This window comes from Urocitellus parryii, chromosome 9 (genome assembly GCF_045843805.1).
Source record: "Urocitellus parryii isolate mUroPar1 chromosome 9, mUroPar1.hap1, whole genome shotgun sequence".
In the NCBI taxonomy this organism is placed as follows: domain Eukaryota; kingdom Metazoa; phylum Chordata; class Mammalia; order Rodentia; family Sciuridae; genus Urocitellus; species Urocitellus parryii.
In genome coordinates this window covers 144,358,491-144,380,949 of record NC_135539.1, presented here as the reverse complement: position 1 = coordinate 144,380,949, position 22,459 = coordinate 144,358,491, and the positions used below count along the sequence as shown (strand labels likewise).

General features: G+C 51.2%; 1 protein-coding gene across 1 annotated transcript in view; it reads left to right on the top strand.

Moving 5' to 3' along the window:
- Window positions 1-16,897: 16,897 nt before the first annotated feature.
- Window positions 16,898-22,459, top strand: part of LOC144256927 (flavin-containing monooxygenase 5-like) — a 30,014-nt gene continuing 24,452 nt past the window's right edge. Inside the window, exons 1-5 of the mRNA XM_077802791.1 lie at window positions 16,898-17,032; window positions 18,074-18,262; window positions 18,718-18,880; window positions 20,200-20,342; window positions 20,419-20,618. Of these exons, the coding sequence (XP_077658917.1) occupies window positions 16,898-17,032; window positions 18,074-18,262; window positions 18,718-18,880; window positions 20,200-20,342; window positions 20,419-20,618 (830 nt within the window). The remainder of the gene's footprint in view (window positions 17,033-18,073; window positions 18,263-18,717; window positions 18,881-20,199; window positions 20,343-20,418; window positions 20,619-22,459) is intronic.

Below are 22,459 nucleotides of genomic sequence, written 5' to 3'. Positions count from 1 at the left end.
TGTAATACTGCATTAAGCTCTACCTTTTGAGCTGATTGTTTGGGTACTAAAAATGTAAAAGATCAGGTGTAACTATTGCTGCTGTACCATTATTTGACCCAACAGTGAATGTATTTGGAGCATTCATGATAGGTGTTTTTCTTGTCATTTTTGGAAAAATTACAGGATGCGATGACCAAAAAGACAATAAAGGATTAGATGGTAAGTGGTTATCAAATGAAACATTAGATTTGCACATGATTATTGCCCAAGTATTTAACTCATTAGCTAACTCATCAATTTGATCCATAGTATATGGAATAATAATTTTATTGGGAGAAATTCCAAACACTCCCTTTGCTGCTTTTATTCCTTTGAGTATTAATTGTCCTACAGCCTCAGGATACCTAGTAAGATTAGTGTTAGGAGAATAAGATAAATGTATCCATAATAATGGACCTTCTTGCCAAAATACTCCTGTAGGAATATTTTTTGTTGGTATTACAATAAATAATAAAGGCAAACTTATATCAATTCTATCCAAATGCATATTTTCCATATATGTTTCAATGATTTTTAATGCCTTTCTTGCTTCAGGCATTAACATTCGGGGTGAATTTGGATCTGATGGACCTTTTAGGATATCAAATAAAGGTCCCAACTCTCCTATTGGTATACCTAGATAAGGCCTTATCCAATTTATGTCTCCTAATAACTTTTGAAAGTCATTAAGTGATTTGAGTTGATCTACTCGTATTTGAATTTTTGGTGAACTGACCATGGTTGAGGATAATAGAACTCCTAAATAATTAATTGGAAAATTTAATTGTACTTTATCTATTGCTATCTCTAGATTATAATTTTTTAATAAGTTTGTAAGTGTGGCATAACATTCTAGCAATGTGTTTTTATCTTTGTATGCTATTAATACATCATCCATATAGTGAAATATTTGTAGTTCAGGATTTTGATTTCTAAGTGGCTGGATTACTTTGTTAACATAAATTTGACACATAGTTGGGCTGTTAGCCATCCCTTGAGGGAGTACTTTCCATTCATATCTCTGATCAGGACCTTCATGATTCAGTGCAGGGATAGTAAATGCAAAACGTGGACTATCCTCAGGATGAATTGGAATTGAAAAAAAAAACAATCTTTAATATCTATAACTAAAACATACCAAGTTTTTGGCAAAGCAGACAATTGAGGAATCCCCGATTGAGCAGGTCCCATAATGACCATTTCATTATTAATGGCTCTTAAATCTTGCAGTAATCTCCATTTACCAGATTTCTTTTTGATGACAAAAATGGGAGTATTATGGGGAGATACGGAAGGTTGTATATGTCCTTCCGCTAATTGTTGTTTGACCAGATCATGGGCTGCTTGTGTCTTTTCTTTAGTCAGGGGCCACTGAGGAACGCATACTGGTCTTTCTGATTTCCAAGTAATTTTTATTGTCTCAGTGGCCCTTTCTGAAAATCCAACCCATGTCTGTCTGTTCCTTGATCTATTTGTATTGGTGCTGCTATACCTTGTTCTTGTTTTTTAAATCTTTTTCCTTTCCTAAAACCTTGTCTAGTCATAATAGTGGGTGCATTTTGGTTGATGTTATTTGTTAATGTCAAACCTAATTGATCTAGGACATCTCGTCCCCATAAATTTATGGGAAGATGATCCAATACATATGGCTGTATAGTTCCTTCACATCCTTCAGGATCCTTCCAATCTAATACCATTGCACTTCTATGGGGATTAGTCGCCACTCCTAGGCCTCGAAGCATTTGAGTGGCTTGTTGTATCAGCCAATGTTTTGGCCATTCTTGACGAGATATCATGCTAAGGTGTGCACCTGTATCCAGTAGCCCATTAAATTCATGTCCTTGAATATTTAGTTTTAGCATGGGGCGAGAATCTAAATTTAAAGAAAGCATAGCCCAATCTACACCTGTGGAGCCTAATCCCTTGGAACCTCTTTCTACAGCATGACTGGAAAATTTATCATGTAGGCTTGGTATTATTAGTAACTGTGCTATTCTATCTCCTGGTGAAATTACCGATATACCCTTTGGAGAACTGGCTATAATTTTTATTTCACCTTCATAATCGGGATCAATTACCCCAGGACTTATCATAAGTCCTTTTAGAGTAGAAGAGCTGCGTCCCAATAATAAGCCTACTGTTCCTTTGGGAAGAGGTCCTTTTACCCCTGTGGGAATAATTTGAACTCCCATCTGTGGAGTTAGTACTGATCTGGCGGAGGCGCAGATGTCCAACCCTGCGCTCGCTCTGGTTTGTCTGATGAGGGATCTGATGGACAATGTGTCCTGGGCACTACCCTGATGGGGTTGCTGGGTTCCTCCAGTGCTCTGTATATTTGTGGTTTGGGGCCCCGGAGGATTGGGGCCCCCTGTCCATTTTTTGGCAATGGAGCCCGATGCCTTTCTCCACGATATTGTGGATAAACACCTTGTCCTTGTTCGTTTTTTGATAATGGAGTACCCTCTATGGTGGTTTGAGAACGGCATTCATTAGCCCAATGTCTCCCTCTATGGCATCATGGGCAAATACCCGGTATTCTATTCCTTTGATACCTAGTTTTGTTAAACCCTCCTCCTATGGGGCAATTCCTTTTAAAATGTCCTGTTTGTTCACAATTGTAGCATGTTCTTGGCCTGGCATCTAAAGCCTGTTGTACTGCAGCTGCCACAACTTGCTCTTGTTCATTAATGTCTCTACATAATTTAATATATGTGTTTAAATCTTCCTGTTTCCATGGTCTAATGATATCTCTGCACCAACGATTCGCTTGGTCATAAGCCAGTTGTTTTATTAATGGCATTGCTTGTTCTGTATTCCCAAAAACTCTGGTAGCTGTTTGAATAAGCCTATCTACAAATTCAGCGTAAGGTTCATTACCTCCTTGTATTATCTTAGATAATTGACCTTGTAAACCTCCATGTCCTTGTAAAGTCTTCCATGCCTTAACTGCATCTACAGCAATTTGTAAATATACACCAGGATCATATGCAATTTGTTGCTGCTGATCCTCATAAGGTCCCTTTCCTAACAACATATCTAGATTTCTCTGAGGATAACCAGCTGCTGCATTTCACCTAGCCGTCTCCTTGCAAAATTCCTCATTGGCAACCTTCCATAAAGGTATTGACCTCCATTTAGCACAGCTTTACACATATTAGCCCAATCTGCTGGCGTCATGTTTAAGTTGGTAATGGATTCGACCAAGCTTACAGTGAAGGGTGCTTGAGGACCATAGGTTGTTACAGCCTCTTTTAGCTCCTTCACTGATTTGAAATTTTGTTGAGAGCCACAGCCAAAGGGGCCCCAGCAAACTTCCGCAACAGAGAGGGGGAGATGTTGAGAGCCACAGCCAAAGGGGCCCCAGCAAACTTCCAGCTGTGGCAACCAGCTGCCGGCTGATGATTGGCTCACAGCGGCCCCATCAACATCTAGCTGATTGGCTCCTCTGCGGTGATGTTCATTGGGCTGTTTTCCTGCCCTTCAGACTGCCAGCTGATGATTGGCTCACAGCGGCCCCAGCAACATCTAGCTGATTGGCTCCTCTACGGTGATGTTCATTGGGCTGTTTCCCTGCCCTTCAGACTATGGAACTGCTCATTGGGGAACTTCTTTGGCTCCGCCCACGCGACCCAGCCAATTGGCCTCAAGAGCGAGAGGATTGTGGGAGGGGGAGAGGTTGGTGTGGGAGAGAGGCTTGTGGAAGCCAGTGGTGGCAGTTGGGCTCTGAGGGTTTCTTTTCCTGCCTCGTCCACAGCCACGGCCCCAAATCCCCAAGCATCCTCAATCTGCCTTCCTCAAACTCCTGGGAAGCTGGGGTGGCCACAGGCAGCAAGAAAAAATCAGCGGGGCAGCCTTGAATGGCCGTCGGGCTCAAGGCCACCAGCAGCACCAGTACTTTTCCAAACCCGGATCCACACGGATTTTGACCCAGCATTGATGCTTTTCCAAACCCTGATTAGTGTTGACCCAAGTGCCCTAACCCCTAGACTATTGCACCCACTATTGCGGCCTGCATGTCACTGTCTCAAAGCCTGGGGTGTCTTCATTCTGCGCTCCTGACTTCCTGATGGTTTTCAGTGGTTCTGTCTCGAGATAATTTCACGTGCTTTCCCGTTTCCCAGAGTCATTCACTCCTTTTAAAAACACAGGGAAGACAATACTTTTAATTCAGTGACCTGCCACTGCTTCTCCTCTAGCCCCTGCCCTGCCCCCCACCCCACTCCTTTCCCTCTTGCCCTCCTCTGTCAGGAGTCTTATTCTTCAGATTCCCAAGACAAGAACCTAGAAGAACCTGGAGGTGAGCTGCTGGTCTGTTGCCACCCTAAGGGGCAGGGCCCACCACCAAGTGCACCGCCCACCACTGGTGGTCGTGAGAACAGCTGCCACTGGAACCCGGGCGCTGGCAGGCCTTCCCTGCTGTCATCCGCTGACACCACGGGGGTGTAGCTCGGCAGTTTGCACAGGCTTCACTCTTTCCCTTTAGAGTCTGCTTTCATGAGAAGTGGTAGTCTTGTGAAGGATTAACCTCCTGTAAAAAACTGTGTGATCCAGTTGGCTCTGATTAGAAGAAAATTGTAGGTTGGTTTCTAAAACTCAAGGATTCATACCAAAACCTAATTATCTCTTGAAAACAACACGTGTTTCTTGAAATATCAATCTGCTCTTAATAAATATTGGCATGAGGTTTTTTCTTTTCTTTGAGTACTGGAGGTTGAACTCCGGGGGCTTGTCCACTAAACCACACATCCCTGGCCCATCTGCTTTTTTATTTAGAGACAGGATCTCATTAAATTGCTTAGGGCCCTGCCAAGTTGCTGAGGCTGGCTTTGAACTTGTGATCCTCCTGCTTCACCCTCCCGAGCCACTGGGATTACAGATGAGTGCCACTGTGCCCACCCAAGAGGTTTTGATTTTAATTCCAAAGTTTACTCGTGAATTCTTCCACCATCTTCCTTCCTGCCTCGGCTGCCACTTCCTCTCCCGGCAGCAGTCCCCTCCCCGGGGAGCCCCTATACCTGACTGCTCTTGTGCCGGCATGTCACCGTCACCGTCTCTCTTAAAGCCTGAGGTGTCCTGATTCTGCGCTCCTGACTTCCTGATGGTTTTCAGTGGTTCTGTCCCCAGATAATTTCACGTGCTTTCCCGGTTCCCAGAGTCATTCACTCCTTTTAAAAACACAGGGAAGACAATGCTTTTAAAAATCGAACAAAAATGTAAAGTCAGTTAGTGAAAAAACAATCTTTATGTTTATGATTCTACATCTGAGACTAAAGAAGCGAGTTGAGGTTAAAATTAAAAAATGCTAAGTTTCATTCGTTTTATATGAAATTCTTAGGAGGTTGGTTTTTTTTGTTTTTGTTTTTGTTTTTCTTTTCCTGCCAGATTTTCTAAACATCATCGCACTGTTCAGGAAAGCGTAAATTAATATGTGTAACACATTTTTCTCCAGAATTAGAAGTGGGACCTAAATTTAGTACAGCAAATTATGAAACAGTTTAAACATCTGGCATAGTCATGTTGTAGGTGATAAAGAGTGGGATTTTTTTTTAATTAAATAATGCACTTTTGAATAAAACAAAGAACAACCACTTTGTGGGGGAAAAGCCAAGACATGGCCAGGAGACAGGGCGGGAGGCTGAGTGTTGGCTGGGCCAAGTGTTACCTCTGTGTTTCAAGATGATCTCAACCCAGTCACACCGACCTCGTCCCAGGCCCTCTGTGTTCTCCGCTCTTTGTGTTGGCGATGCACATTGACTCAGTTATTTATTTAGAATTGTCAGAGTAACGCTGGACACTGTCCCTTGTCCTAAGCCTCCCTCTACATCCAGTGAGCCGGTCACCCTACCAATGTGCCTCCCAATCGTTGGTCGGATCTGTTCCCTTATTCCACCTACAATGCCCTTTTATGTGTGTGTGTGTGTGTGCGTGTGTGCATGTGTGTGTGTGTGTGTGTGTGTGTGTATACTTTTGAAGTAGCCCTCCACTCTGGCTTTTCCCTCTCCTCCAAAAACAGAGTTATCTTGACATTTTCTGTCTGATCACCTTCTCTTGCCTCAGTTCTTCCCTGGAGGAGGCGCCCCGAGGCCCTGGCCAGGACCCTGATAAGGCTCTGGTGATGGCCCCGGCTTCCTCCCTGCACCCAGCGCCCACACAGCCCTGAGATCCACACTGCTCCGGGCTCTGGGCGGTGCCACATGCCGGGGGACCCTCCTGAGATCTGACTTCTTTCTGTCCTCCTGGTGGTCTTTTGAAACACTCTGCAGATATCGAGCCCTGGATCTCTCACATTCAGAGGAGCTCACCACTTTCTGCCAGTGCCACTTCTGAGCCTGGCCCGGTCTCTGGTGGGGGTAAAGCTGTTTGCACTCTGCTGTTTGCATGCCTTATTCTCTCCACCCTTTAGTTCCTGAGGCATGGAAGACGTTTTAATTCCTGGAATCAGAACTTCCCAGAGTAAAGCTCCATAGAGGGAAGTGCCCGGTGGAGTGACGCCATTCATTAACCACACCAACTCGAATGCGGCACAAAGGCTGAAAACCCCTAGAATTCCCAGGTGGGGAGATGAGCCAGGCGGATGGAGGTGGAGGAGCCCTGACGCACAGGCGCTGGTCTCAAGCACTCTGCTCCAGGAGTCCAGGAGGAAACTGGTGCCCGCGGGACTTTTTCTCCTGGTTGAGATGACCTTCATGGGTGGCACTTCATTCCCTGATGCGCCCAGCCCAGGTGTGCTGGCAGTGCTCCTGCTCCCTCTGTCCCAAGCCTTAGGGAACAAGCACCTGGAGACAGAGTGGCCCCCACACCCAGGCTGACGCACAGCGCTCGCTTTCCCTCCCCTCGAAGGCCCACGTGGGTGAGTCTAGCTCCTACTGGGCAGAAGAGTAAAGAGCCCATCCATCCACAGACAGACTTTAGAAAGCTCCAGGCACGTGTATCATCAGCAGATCTGAAATAATCCAGATGGCTCTTCATGGAGCCTGCAAACAAAGGGCGGGCATGGGGAATGGGAACACTTCCAAGACCCGTCTAGGGAGCCAAGTGCAGGCAGCCAGGCCACCGCCAGGGGAAGTCACTGCTGGCTTTTGACCTGAATCACTGGATGAGCTTGCCTGTCCCACTCCATGGAGACTGGGACCTAAGATCCCGGCACTCTAGAGAGAATCATGAACTCTACCCTAATCTGTCAGGCTCAATGGCTGTCTGCCTGGTCACATGTTGTCGTCCGACTTTTCATTTGTTAAACCCGTCTCTATCATCAGGCAATTTGCTCCCATTTGCAATTATGGTAATCTGCCTAAGGACCCCCCAAAATGTCCAGGCCACAATCCTTGAAATTTGTGAACATGATATTGGACACAGCAAAAGATACTTCCAAGTTTTGGGGAGTGTGGAGAGAGCTTGGATTGTCAAGTGTGATCCGAGGCAACAGCAGAGCATTTGAGGCAGGGGGTCAAAGTGGAGAGAGGGGTCCTGAAAACAGGGGCAGGCAGGGGGACATGCAGGGCCACAGCTGAGCACCCTGAGTTTTTCTTCCTTGTTTTGCTCAGTGCTAGAGCTCGGACCGGGGCCTCCCACAGACTGGGCAGGGCTCTGCTGTGGAGCTGCTCCCCAGCCTGGGCCGCCTTTCAGAGCTGCACAGGGGAAATGGCTCTGCTCCTGCACTCCCACAGGCAACCCGCCTCCCTGGCCCCTGAGACATCCCACCCCCCAACTCTGAGTCTTTAGGAGTGGGGCTGGTGGACACTGGGCCTGGATCTGTCATCTGTGGAAGTCTTGGTCCTTTGTAGCAGCAGTAGAAAAGAAAGCAAGTCAACTTAGGTCCTACTAGATCTGACTCTTTGACATAGCTTCTCCCCAGATGCATCCTGAGCTCCTTAAATGGGGCCGTGGGAGTATGAGTGGCCCCTGCCTAGCGAGCTGTGACACTGCCAGTCAGAGCCTCCGGTCACACTGACTCTGCACACGTCTGTGAGGGTGACACCACAAAGCGCCAGGGGCCTGAGTCAGGAGCGCCTCCCTGAGACCCCTGCATCCAGGTCTCAGCAGGGCTGAGAGAGTCCTGGTGAACTGGCTTCACTGGCCTCACCTTTAAATCCTCTGTTCCCCAGAAGCAGACTTGCTGCCCGTCCAGCTGTGGACGCTCCTGAAGAGGTGCCCTCACCACGAGGCCTGAAACTTGAGGTGACTGACACTTCTGGAGGAAGTCTGCACGGGGTGGGGGTGAAAGGGGGTCAAGGGCCGCCCCACAGGAGGGGGCAGAGGGACAGGGCTGAGAAGAGGCCAGCAACGAGCCCCAATGACAGACGCCCAGGACGCACAGCTGCTGGAAGGTTCCCACCACGCTGGCTCTGGCCAGGGCCCTCACCACACACTGCGCAGGGCCAAGGGAGGGCACTCTGCTGCCCCTGACCTGCCAGCTGAAGTGGGCACGCTGGGCCTCGGGTCCCGGAGCTTCACGCCCTGCAGAACCTGAGACGCCCCAGACACGCACTGTCCAGACCTGCCCCTGAGAAGACACGCAGCACCCCAAAGGCCAAAACTGCAAGAGGACTCCAGGGGAAGAGCGTCCAGCCTCTGCAGGTGCACCCCCCACGGCCGCCTCATCCCTCCTGCCCACCGTCCCTCCAACAGCGAGTGCAGTCCCCACTCTGGACACGCCCCGTGCCAGCCTGGAACAGACGGGTAGGCCATGCATTCACTCCAAGGGAGTGGGGATAGGGCAACGAGTGGGGAAAAGAGTCTGCAGGTGACTTTTCAAGAATTTCGGGAAATGTCTGGGCCAATGTCACAGTTCAGATGACGCAGATGAGATCTAATGCCATAAAAGCCCTCCCCCACACCAAGCTATAGGTGGTGACTCCAAGAATCATGAAGAAAGTAACTCACCCAAACACTGCACCTTTGGCTGCAGACTTGGAATGTCTCTGCAGATAAGACAAAGTATTTTAAAAATTTCTGAAAAGAAGATGTCCAAGTGGCCACTAAATTATGGAAAATGCTCTATATCACTAATCATCCTGGAGAGCAAATCAAAGCCACCATGAGATATGACTTTAAATGGCTATAATCAAAACGTCATAAATAAGCATAAGGGGAACTTCAAGACACTGCTGGGGTTTAGTACGGCCCCGTGGAGAAGAGCATGGACGTGCCTGAGAAAGTCAGAGCTGCCACGGGTGCCATGTCCCACTACCGGTCACCTCAGGAACGAGATCCACCATCAGGGATGCCCACTCTCTGCCTTTTGTAAACAGCGAAGGCAGGGAATCTCTCGAGGTGCCCATCAGTGAAAGAGTGGATACAGAAAAGTGGTGTATCCACACTGTGGAGTCACAGTCGACCATAAAAGGAACATAATCCTGTCATCTGTGACCACGTGAGTAGAACTGGAGAACATGAGGTTACATGAACTAACCCAGGCCCACAAAGACAAATGCCACCTGTTCTCACTTGTAGGTGGAAGTTTAAAACTTGATGCCATAGAACTGGAGAGAAGATCAGTGCTGGCCAGAGGCTGGGCATGATGGGAGGGGGGCAGGAGGCTGCAGAGAGTGGGACACAAAAATACAGCTCCTCATTGAGAGGAAGAAGTTCCACTTCTCCAGAGCACGGTTAATAGTAACTTGCTGGACATTTCAAAATAGCTTGAAGAAACCTTATGCATGTTCCCAAGACAAAGTAATGGTGAACTTTTGGAATGATGGATACGATTTCTCTGATTTGATCATTACTTGCATACACATATCAAAATATCACATCCTACCTCACACATGTGTGCAATTCTATGCCAATTAGAATAGTAACACATTTCAAAAGGAAAGAAATAAGTTTACATAGTGTGGACCAAGGACAGGAAAACTCAGCCTGTGGAGACAAGAATTTCCCCCATGGTTCAACGTGCCATTAGTGGAGGGTGGAGAGAGTGACTGTCCCCTGTATTTCCACGACAGCACATCTCTGTACTATGAACCAATAAGGATTTTTGTGGACCATGTTGGTTATGCGATTCCCTAATGACAGATTCTCCTTCTGAGGTCTGATAGTGAATTTGAGGCGTCATTCTGTCTGGATTAAGGAGTACTCAGAACACTGGAAGAGGAATATTTTGTGCGTGTCAGTAAGGGTGTGTGGGGGGGAGACTCTTCTGTGAGTCACTGGGCCCAGTGGGGAGACCCACCCTCCCTGTGGGCAGCACCATCCGTCCATGTGGCCGAGAGCCTGGAGAGAAGAAAGGGCAGAGCAGAGGGAATTTCCTCTTCCCCTTCTAGATGTGGGATCCTCTCTTCTCCTGTGGGCAGCAGGCTCAGGCCCTCCAGGGGGCAGCAGGATTACACCAGTCCTGGGTGCTGCCCCAGACTGCGGCACCAGACAAGTTGCCACTTCAGAAAAGCCAGGGCTGGCATCAGCTCAAGAGCCCTGGGGGCTGCTCTCCAGACAAGAGTAGGCAGGCCCAGGGCTGAGGGCACCTTAGTCACCTGTCCCACAGGCAGCAGACCTCGTGAGCCCACAGTGTAGAGGATGACTGGGCCCTGAGAAAGGACCTCTGTCCTAACCAGCAAGTGCCCAGCAGGCCTGGGCCTCCAGCTCCTGTCTAGGCCTGTGGCCAGCACAGAGAGCCACCACAGGCCCCCAGGGAAGCACCCTGGTTCCAGGTGAACCCTGCAGCATCAGCAGGTGTGGAAGGCACTCAGACGCAGCAATTAGGGGAAGGGCCAGAGGGCCAGTCAGCTTGGCCCCAGGGCTCTGGACTGTAGCAGGCCGAGGCAGGACTCTGGCCAGCACCCGCCAGGCCTTCAGGGCTCACAGTGGCCTTGCTCTCCTGACACCCCAAGAGTGCCCCTCCTGTCACTCCCAGAGTCAGTTATTTTGCTGTGACCTGGGTAGAGGTCTGGGGTTACCCGACCTCTTGTCCCAGGCCGGCCCCTATGGCCTGAGCTCACCTCCAACAGGTTCCTCCAGGCAGGGGAGGCCAGGAGCTGACTCACTGCCCAGAGGGCCAGTGAGTGCAGACGAGGAGGCCACAGTGTGCTGACCCATGGGCAGAAGGGAGGCTTTTGCTGTGGTCTGTGTGGTGTCCCTGGATCCGGGTGCTCAGGCTTGGCTCCCAGATGGCGCACTGGGGAGGTGGTGAGATCCTTCCAGGTGGGCCTGGGAGGAGGTCCTCAGCCCACAGGGGCATGCCCTGGAAGGGGGCGGTGGGACCACAGGCTCTTCCTGTCCCCTGTGTTTCCTGGCTCATGAGGGGAGGGGTTGGCTCCACCAGGACATGCTGCCCTCATCAGAGGCCCAAAGCCCTGTCAGAGGTCCCAAACAAAGAGGTCACTCCATGTGGCACTGGAACTTCCAGAGCCCTGAGCCCAGGGAACCTTGTGTCCTGGCCTCGGGTTCATATTGCAGATATGGAGTGAGACTAACACAGCTGTTTGGCTTCTAGAGGCTTCCCTCCAACCCCACAGTCTGCTCCCTCACAAGCCCCTTCTGAGCACAGCCCCCTCCCCCCTTTCCCAAATATCCCTCTGCAGGGAACAGGTCAGCTCTGCTCCCTGATGACCCCAGATCAGCTTCGTTCTCACCACTGGGCCCTCCTTCTCCTGGAGAAACCTCAGGGGTCTGGGATGTCTCCAGGCCCCAACTTGAGTCCCCTTTGGTCCCAGTGCCCCACACTGGGACCCCTGAAGGTACTGTCACCCATCCTTTTTCCCTGCAGGCCTGGTGGTGGACATAGCCTCTTGGCTGCACCCTTCTGTTTGGGGGCTGAGCAGATACAGGACAGTGAGCGTCCCTGATTAGGGCCTCACCAGCTCACTGCTGGGTCAGGGGCATCAGGGATTGGGGCTTCGGGGAGCTGTTTCTTTCCAATACTTACTGTGGGTTTCCTGGAAAGAAAAAGGGGAATAGGAGGTGATTATAAATACCACCAACGGCCAGTTAGAGAAACCAGCACTGTACTGTGGCCTCTCCTTCTTGCGTGGTTAAGAGAGTTTTCCTTGATTAAGTTTTCAGTTGGTGCCTTGCAATCACACAGAGTGGAGCTCACTGCGACGTGTTTAGGCACACACAGGACACCACCTGGTCAGGGTCACTCTGCCTTCCTCCCTTTCCCTGCCTCTTCCCTTCCGCTCCTTCCCCCTCCTCTTCCTCCCTGTGTGCCCTCCTGTTTCCATCGACCCCCTTTCTAAATCCTTCTTTCCACCTGCCTTCCACATAGGAGAAGAGAAGCATCTGCTCTGTGTCTTCCGGAGTCTGGCTTGCTTCACTCACATGAGCTTCTCCAGTTCCCGCCATGAACCAGCAAATGGTGGACTGCACTCTTTAAGGCTGAGTGAACTCCATGTGTCTACAGAGCAGAATGTCTTGATTCAGTCACCTACTGAGGGACTACTGGCTGGTTCTGTAGCTTGGTGATCAAGAACTGTGCTACTACAAACGTCCATATCCATGTATCACAATAGTACACTGATTTTGGTTCTTCTGAATAAACATCAAGGAGTGGGATGGCTGCATCATACAGTGGTGGAATTCCTAGTCTTGTGGGAATTGCCTCAAAGTGCTTGTGTTAACCTACAGTCCCTAAAACAACATAGGAGTGGACCTTTCCCCCACATCCTCATCAGCATTTATTATGATTTCATTTTTTGATTTTTTTTGGCCATTGCAAAGAATATGTTCATATGCATATTATGCAAGTTATAAGCATGTCACTGCAATATTGTTTTTCTTTTACCTGAAGAATCAGGGACAAATGGTTACCAATGTCACAAATTTTGGACCTGCAATGGTTATTTTGGATTAACAGTTATTGAGATAGCCGGTGAAGGAGTAATTATCCTCAAAGTTCAGTATGCACTGTGCATTCACCTTTTCCTGAAACGGAAACACAGATAGTTTGCTATTTGATGGGAAAGATAGGGTTGCTTCAGTGGGTGTGTGTTAGGGTGTTTCCAGAGGACACGGGCCTGAGACTCAGGTGACAGGGAACGGAAGACACACCCTCTTCGTGGGCAGGCCCAATCCTACAGGTGGGAGGTAAGAACACAATAAAAGGCAGAGAGAGACCCACCTTCTGTCTCTCCCTAGAGCTGGGACACCCTTTGGCTTGGACATCAGAAGGCCAGGCTGCTGGGCCCAAGGACTCCAGGACTCGCCCCAGCTCTTCCCGTGGCCCCAAGAGAGGTGCCCCATCCCCGCCCTGGGTCTGCAGCCTCCATTCCTGGACGGAGCCACACGACCAGCACCACAGGGTCTCAGTCCTGAGGACGGCCTGTCCTGGCACTCCTGGCCTCCAGCAGCAAGTGAGCCACTCTCCCGGGCACCACCCTCCATGTGTCAGCCTCCCTCTGTGTGCCTCCTGCTAGGCTGCTGGCTGGGTCTCTCTGCAGGAGCCTGACTAATGCATTGGGGGGGGGGGGACATGGCACTGGGGATGAGAGCCCAGACTGCTCTTTCTGGGGGTCTTTCTGACAAGATTGCTGGGGGGCTGCCCCTTGTTGAGCCCCAGGGGAATGGAGGCTGACCTCCTGCACAGGGACAGCAGCAGGCATGTGGGAACGGGCTGCAGCATCTCTCTGACCCACTAGAGCGGGAGGTGGGCCTCTGGAGCAGCTCTAGGGAACCTGCCTCCCAGAACAAAGGGCCCAGGCTGAAAGAGGGCGGGATGGGAGCAGACCACAGGCCAGGCTCCTCTGGAGGTTGGAGGACGCCAGGGAGCCCAGAGACGGATGGCCAGCAAGGAGGGTGGACTGGCTTCGGAGCACAGGCCTTGGCACCCAAGCCCCACACCTGGGTTAGGACAGGAGTCAGCAGCCCGCCTGCTCACAGGGCCACTCCAGACAGGACGGGCCCTCCTGGAGGGCCTTCCCTCTGGGACAACAGAATACCGCCGTCACCCAGGCAGGACACTGCTCCTCGGCCTGCGGCCACCGCCTCCCTCCTAACTCCTACTGCACTGCTTCCAAACACCCTGCTAACAGGAAACATGTCCTGGGGGACTGCTGCATTTCTTGATCTTAAATAGTGTGTCTGGTGTTGCCGTGTGGGCAATAAAGGACATTCTGTATCAGGACAACCAGCACTGACCTCTTAAGACCTGCATTTTGCCACGTGACACATCTCGGCCCTGGGCTGAGCTTCCCAATGCACCTATGTTCCTTGGTGACTCCACCTAGTCCTCGTGACACACTTACTCCCTGCCCAACAGCTACTTTATGTTATTACCATTTAACAGTCATCTCTTGATCAAGAGTTCACATGAACATGAAAATCAAGACTGAGAGGAGCCAGGAAGTAGGGACAATGAAATGCAAAACCCAAAATCCAGCAGGAGCCCATCAAAACCAGGACTAGACGTAGTGGACAGTGCATCTGGCCCAGCAGATCAGGTGGCACTGGCCCTTGGTGCCCACAGGAAGCCTACTCGCCAGAGTGCTGGCTGCCATTGACTGAGTGGGCCCAGGGACTCAGCCCATGAGGGGGACGGCTGCCTTCTCATGACCTACAGTTACCTAAAGGAGAGTCAGTCACAGGAAGGACTAGAGCACAATGTGGCCTCAGAAACGGCTCTAAACAGCGAGAAAACTCTTGACTCTGTGCAGGAGAGGCAACCAAGAGAAGAATACATTCTGCAACAGGAAATGATAGAACGGAAAAGTCTGCAGCCTCTAGAACTCAGTGACTCAGGTAGCGAATACTCCTGGGGAGCCTCTACCCACGCGGCACTGTGTGCATACAAACGTGAAGCCGGAGCGTCTGAGGCTGCACACACTGGGCAGGCTCTGCCTGGAGCAAATGCAGTTTTGTATTGCACTCTGGTCGGCCTTTGTGATTCCTAAAAATAGCAAGCGGCGGCACCGAGGGTTAGAAATCAAAGGGCTCAAGGTGGCAGTGCATAGCCCTGAGAGGGGCACGTGAGCAGGAGGTATTCTAGACAGTAAAGGGATGTGGATTTAAGGCGGCATGAGAATTGCGTTTTCCCACAGGAAGTGCACCGTGGAGACCCTCTGCAGTCAACCCAGGTTCCAGGCATGAAAGACAGTGAGGAGCACACATCACATTTGTGCACAGGCGGGCACCACCACAAGCTCTCTGTGTGGCTCTAAGCGAGACAGGGACAGACACTGAGGAAAATGGCACTGAACCCAGCGCTGGCGTCAGGGCCCCCGCCAGGCCTTCCCACTCAAGCAGGCGGCAGAGTGGGCTGTGTGCCCCCTGAAGGCGAGAGTTAGGAAGCTGCCCGGGAGGGGGCGGCCAGAGACAGCCCATCAGGTCCGAGGCAGGGACGGCCAGGCTGCCCATCAGAACCCTGCAGGGGAGAGACGGGCCTGGGCGGGAGGGAGTGGGACACTGCTCTCCACTCTGAGATGGGAATGAGGTCCAGGCACACTCAGACGGACACTGCAGAAGTGTGCCCAGAGTGGGAGGGAGGCACGAGTCCACATTAAACAAGATGGAGGCAACAAGGGCCTGGCCACGAGTCCCAGCACCCCCTCACTGAGTCCCCTGCGCCCTGTGGCACTGCAGTGAGGACACAAGACATGGTGCTGTCCTGTCCTCCAGCTCTAGCACCCTGATAAAGAAGGGGTGTGACAGGGGCAGAGCCACGAGCAGGAGCGGAGCACTGGGCCACAGAGGGTAGTGTCACAGGGGCACTGCCAGCTCTGCTGTGCAGGAGGAGACCACCGTGGTCAGGAGCTGCACGCAGTGGACTGTGGGGCCTGAGTCTTAAGGGACAGGTGTAGCTGGGTACACGGGGCAAGGAGAGACCCCCTGGGCAAGAGCAGCAGCCAGCAGAAGACAGGAACTGGGAGGGGCCCAGTGCTGTGCTCTGCCATGGTGGCCTGCAGAAGGAGGGTGTCAGAGGGAGAACGTCCAGGAGCAGGTGAGCCTGACCCAGCGGGAGCCCTGGAAGCCCTGTGGAGAGCAGAGCAGCCAGCAGGATGGAGCCAGCACTCCCTCTCTGATAACGGCTCCCTCAGCCCAAGCCAGCCCTCCAAGGTGAGGTCTCAGTGCTCCCAAGGAGGGACAAGGGAACTTGTGACCCCACGCTCCTGCCTTTCCCTCCTGGACTGTCCACTGAATTGCTGTAGAGAGGCCGCACTGCCTTACGCACACCCCTCCGTCTTGCCCTGGAGACTGGGCTCTGCCCAGCCATGCCCACTTCTGCTCCTGTGCACGTCCAGGCCGCCCTGAGCTCGCCAGCCATCGCACAGCCCCCTGCGGCGTATGAGTAACAGGTCGGAGGTTAAGAGACGATGAAGAGCCACAATATTTCTGTTAAGAAGGGTTGTGAATCAGCCAGAAACTTATGAAACTCTGGATTCAGTGAGGCATTCTTTCATGATCTAGTAACACGACCAGATTCTGGTCAACATACACATCACCCCATGGAATTGGGGCCAGTTCCAGGATCTCCCCATCTCAGAAGGTTCTCGTTCTCTCTGTAAAATGGAGCAATGCTGGCGTACACCTCCAGGACTTCCCACGTGCTGTGGATCGTCTCTAGATCACTTGTCCTACCTGGTGCTCTCTAAGGACGATGTTGGGAGTTTTACTATGTTGTTTAGGAATGAGGATAAGGGAGCAGGTTCCTGGATGGCCTGCAGACTCTCGATTTGAAAGATGTTTTCACCCTACACTTGCTTGAATATCACACACAGCAGTCTGTCATACAGGGCTGGGGTGAGCGCGTGTGTGTGCTTGTGTGTGTGTGTGTGTGTGTGTGTGTGTGTGTGTGTGTTCCAATCTAACATAAGACACGCTGCAGAGGCAACCACACTCTGTCACCATAAAGGTTGAATCCTGAAGTGTTGGGGCCTCTGACTTGGCTAGAAAATTTCACTTTATCACAACAAAACTGAAAGAATTCTCCTTCATTTCAGAGACCATGAAAGCAAAAAAAATTGCAGTGATTGGCGCCGGGGCCAGCGGATTAGGGGCCATTAAGTGCTGCCTGGAGGAGGGACTGGAGCCCACGTGTTTTGAAAAAGGCAGCGACATTGGAGGACTGTGGAGATACGAGGTAATTCTGTGCTCCTCCCGAGAAGTGCAGCTGTGTGTGAGAGATGCTTCCTCTCTGACAGGACCCAGAACGTGTCCACTCTGAGCAGTTCCTCCTTCACTCCTTGGTGTCCCTGACAAGTGGCAATGTCTACACTGAGACGAAGCTGAAACTCCGAGGCTTGCAGGGCCCTCTTTCCTGCATTTCCCTGAAGCCCCCAGGAGCACGTGGGCTTCTGCACATAAAACTGACACGTCCTTCTGCTTGGCAGACTTGGGGACAGGCCGGAGGTCCCCTGCATGAGGACCCTGGCCCTTCCCTGCACACCACGGGTCACCTTCTCGCTGCTCTGTGGGCGGGTTGGATGCAGTTGAGAGCGTTCACTATGGGCCCTCCATGATGGACAGAGGCAGCTCACGCTTCTCAACAACAGCGAGACTTTAAGCACGTGGCACACAGTCTTCACCCAGTGTGCCTCTTCGTGGCCCTGCCTGATTTCACCTGGTGTGTCAGTTAGTGAGCTGAGCACACCACGTGTTCATGACTGCTTCCTCCCGGGTTATGTGGAGCCTCTTTCCAGGGCCTCCTCCTAATCCCTGTTCCTCTCCTTGGGAAACTTCTCTTCACCACTCGGTTTTATGTTTCTTCCTTTCTGGTTGGTTTAGAATTTGTTTCTTGTGTTTTATTAGGGTGTTAAATTTACAAATAACAGTGGGTTCATAGAGACATATCCATAGGTATAAAGTACATACTTTGCTCCAGTTCATTCCTGATACATCCCTTTCCCTCTTCTCCTCCTCCCCCTGTCCTTCCTGGGTTTTCTGATCTGTCTGGACATATTCCTGTTGGGAGAGGATCAGGGCACACTCAGGGTCCATCATCATGAAGAGGATTCTATTCGTCTCATCTCCACACGGGCTGACTCCAGCACCTCCTTCCTGGTCAGCTCCATTGCAGAAACCCACAAGGACCAGGAGTCCCAAACCCACAGGCTGACAACCCCCTCTCGTTCCCCACTAAGTGCCTGAACACTGGAGGCCATGGCCGGTTTGCTTCCCACAGGAGACCCCCGACACAGGACGAGCTGGGATATACAAATCCTTGACCTGCAACACCTCCAAGGAGATGACAGCCTTCAGCGACTACCCCGTCCCTGACCATTTTCCCAACTACATGCACAATTCCAAAATGATGGAGTATCTCAGGATGTACGCCAGGCACTTTGGTCTCATGCAACACATCAAGTTCCTGGTAAGGAAGGCCAACCCTGCTCAGCACCTCCACGTGGGTCCTTGCAGGTCTTCACCAGCCAGAGCAGGCAGGGGCGCCCGTCCACTGTGCATGTCCAGCACAGTTCGGGAGAGACCTGGTGTCTCGGCACATTCTCTACGTTAGTGAAGTCATTTCTAAATCAGGTCCCCTCCAAGGTGCACTGTGTCCGCTTTGGTCTCTAAGCTGAGGTTTCAGTTAATTATATTAGACGTAGAATACAGGTTTAGGAATGGAATTTTAGGTACTATGTTGCCCAACGTACCTCCATCCTAGGGAAGAAACAATTCTAGGAGGATGTTGTGCATAAAATTATAAAATCCCAGGAGCTATGGAGACAGAAGCCACCACCCACTTTATTGTGAACCCAGAGTTCCCTGGGGATGGAGATGAGCCGTGCTCTAGCACTAAGGCTGCCTTGGCCCCTTGCTTCCCAGGCGAAGGTGTGCAGTGTGAGGAAGCTCCCTGATTTTTCATCCTCTGGCCAGTGGGATGTGCTGGTAGAAGCTGATGGGAAGCAGCAATCCTACATCTTCGATGGGGTCATGATCTGCAGCGGCCATTACACTGAGAAGCATTTGCCCTTACAGGAGTTTGCAGGTATGTAACTGATGAATGTGAGGGAAGATCTTGGGATCCAAGAATCTCCGTGCCCACGCTATCACGGGCACAGGACAGAAGCCTTTTCGTGGCACAGTGGGGTGCAGAGAGGAGCACTCAGATGATAGAGGTAGCCCTGGAACTGGAAGCCCAGCCTTCCCCAGGCAGCCAAGGCAGGGCTCTGCCCTTCCACGAAGAAGAAGCAAGTGAGCAATGGAGTGTGGCCAGGCCAGGAGAACACACCCTTGCTGTGGGAGGAGCAGGTGTGTGGGCAGGAGAGGTAGGCGGGAGTCAGTGAGCAACGAGTGCAGAGTGGGTATGTGTGTGTGTGAGTGTGTGCATGTGTGAGTGTGCACGTGTGTGAGTTTGAGTGTGCAGTTGTTTGTGAGTGTGTGTGCAAGTGTGTGTGTCTGTGCATGTGTGTGTGCGTGTGAGTGCATGTGTGCCTGTGTGTGTGCCTGGGTGGGCCTGCCACCTGATGCATTTGTACCTACACGGGTCTGTCTTGCAGTGGTGGGAAGATGGTTGGACAGGGAGAAAGACCAAAGCAGACACATGAATAAGGAGGTGTTCTTGAGAGTCCCCAAGGAGAAGTGAGGGAGGGCTGAGTGAAGACGGGTAAAACATACACCTGTAGCAACGTCTGTGATATTTGTGGAATACAATCAGAAATGTCAAGAATCTCTGAAACTACTCATTCGCATTTGTCCTAATCAACAGAGCTGCTGAGGGCCGCCTGTCTCTGGAGCTACTGGAATGTGACACGCACACACACTCGTTTACAATATACGCATTGTAAAGACATGGCACAGGCGTAAAAGCCTCAGGAGTACCTCTGTGGGCTGATTATACACTAGCCTGTTAGATTATGCTAGTTAAATAAATATATCATTAAAACTTCCACACAGTATTCTGCTGACCACTCTAACCTCTAAAGCTGGGGTCAGCTTCCTTGGACAGCACTCTGCAAGCTCACCTGGCTAAGGACCTTTGTGCATAATTCCTTCTCAGTGTTACAAGAAGTGAAGGCAGTTCCTCGTATATCAGTGGAGAATCAGAAAAAGACAAGAACATCCTAAGGTAGCACAGTGAGCACAGTGAAAGAACTTCAGGTTGCGTTTGAAGGGACATTCGTCTGCTGGACCTTGGTCTCAGCCTCTGGACCTTTTGTTCCCTGCACAGTCTCCTTCTGTCATTTCGGCAGTGCCTGACCCACAGCAGCAAAGGGGGTGGGAGAGACTCAGCCTGGGCTTGGAAGCACGTTGTGCCAGACCCCGCTCCCGTCTGTGCTGCTGACATGGCTTGGTCTCTCCTCCCAGGCATCCAGAGGTTCCGGGGCAGGTACCTGCACAGCTGGGAGTACAGGCATCCAGACGCTTTTGCGGGGAAGAGAGTGGTTGTGATTGGCATCGGGAACTCTGGAGCGGATGTGGCTGGCGAGATCAGTCGTGTTGCTGAGCAGGTTGGCATTTTACCCTCATTCTGATATCAAGGTGAGAAGACAGAGTTCTTACTGGGCGGCTTCTCCTCTCTCGCAGGTTTTCCTCAGCACGAGACGAGGCGCGTGGATTTGGAACCGGGTGTGGGATGACGGCAACCCCATGGACACCGCCCTCTTCACCCGGTACAATAGTGCACTCCAAAAACTACTGCCCTCATTCCTCATCAACAGGTGGGCAGAGAAGAAACTGAACGCAAGGTTCAACCATGCCAACTACGGGCTGCAGGCTGCACACAGGTACGTGCACCTGGGCTGGGACGGCCAGGCAGCTCAGGAGAGTCGGTGGCCCCAGAGGCACAGGAGCAGTGCACGCCCCAGGCTAAACTTCTCAGGACTTTTTACTCCTTTGGTCATTCCTGCTCCTTCCTCTGGGGTGCCACAGCAAAGCCAAGGAGGGGGGGCGCAGGGAGCTCAGCGCTGGTCTCATGAGACCTCTGCCACCTGCCATGCCACCCTTCACAGCACGTGCCCCTTCACTCTCTGAATTCTAAACAAGATCCACAGCGACCCTCAGGCTGACGTCCACCAGGACAGTCCACCATCCACACGGACAGGCCCCACACTCAGGCCCAGCCACCCCTGGCCCTCCTCACTGCTGTGGCCTCTGTCCTGCTCCTCTAGGACCCATGACCATGGCCACCCTAGAACTCACCACCCAGGCGTGCAGTGCCCCTGGATGTCCCAGGACCCTCTTGCTTGGGACATCTCACCCCAGCAGTTCTGACCAGGACCGGCCCTCCCCCCTGGCCACACTCGCCTGGCTCTTCCCCCTCTGGGGCCACTCCTCCTCTGTGGCCTTTGGTCCCTCCCCCACCTGGCCCAGGAGCTTGGTGTTGTCCCTGTCTCCATTCCTGCTCCTCTCCCCTCCTCCCCACAGGTTCCTGGATTAAAAAACAGTCAAGTAAAATATCATAAAGACTTCAACTAGGCCAAGCAGGCAGCGACAGCAGAGAGTCAGTTCTCACCAGTATGTGCAGAAAAAACCACGTAGCTCAGGGCTGGGCTCATGAGGTGGGTGTGCGACCCCAGTTTCTTCCAAAACACGGTTTTCTCAGGATGTAGAAGACAGGTAGTGACAGCAAAGGACGCCTGGGAATAGAGGGACTCGAGCTCAAACCTCCTGTCGCAGTCACCAAGCGTTGGCTGTCTCTGAGCCCCACTCTGCCCTCGAGGGTCACACTGTTTGAGTAGCTTTGGTTTTGGGTTTTGGCCACACCGTTTTTCTGTTGTTGTTGTTTTTTGTTGTTCATTTGGCAGCAAGTCTTAGGAAAGGATATATATAAAAGAGTACGTACAAATACGCTTACTCTTTTATCTGTATTCTCATTTCTTTCTTGTCCTTAACCCACAGGAATCCTGCAGACGTGCATCTCTCTGTGCGATCTGCACACAGGCACGTCTTGTCTTGACTGTGGCTCCCCTCCCTCCCACCCTATCTTACCCTACATCTCTCCCCTTCCCATGGTTCCCTTTCCCTTCCCTCACCTTTTTTCCAGTGTATGAAAGAAAATAAGCAATTCTTGGGCTGTTGTTTTTGTTGTTGTTGTTGGCATATTTTTGCTTAACATGATGTCCTTCTGTGCCATCCATTTTCTGACAATGATATGATTTTGTTCTTCCTCGTGACTGAGTAATACTCCACTATATAAATGGACCACATGTTCTTGGTCTGTTTATCTACCTCCAGGCTCCCAAGCTGATTCCATTACTTGGTTAGTTTGAATAGTGCCAGTTGACATCGGTATCCAGCTTCTAGTGGACTTTCAACTAAGATGTTGTGACGTGTCCAGTTGGATGTTTTGGCTCAGGACTATTTTGGCTGCTCAGGGTCTTTTGTGCTTGGGTTTGAATTTAGGATGTTCTTTCCAGTTCTGTGAATAATGTCACTGGTACTTTGAAGGGAACTGCACTGAATCTGTAGATCATTTTGTGGTGGGACACTTTAACAGGATTGTCTCACTCCATGAACATGGGAGGCCTTTCCACATTCTACCGTCTCCTTCAGCCTCTTTCTTCAGTCTGGGTCACTTTGTAGAGGTCTTTACGCTTTGTTGGGTTGGGTTCTAGAATTTTTTTTT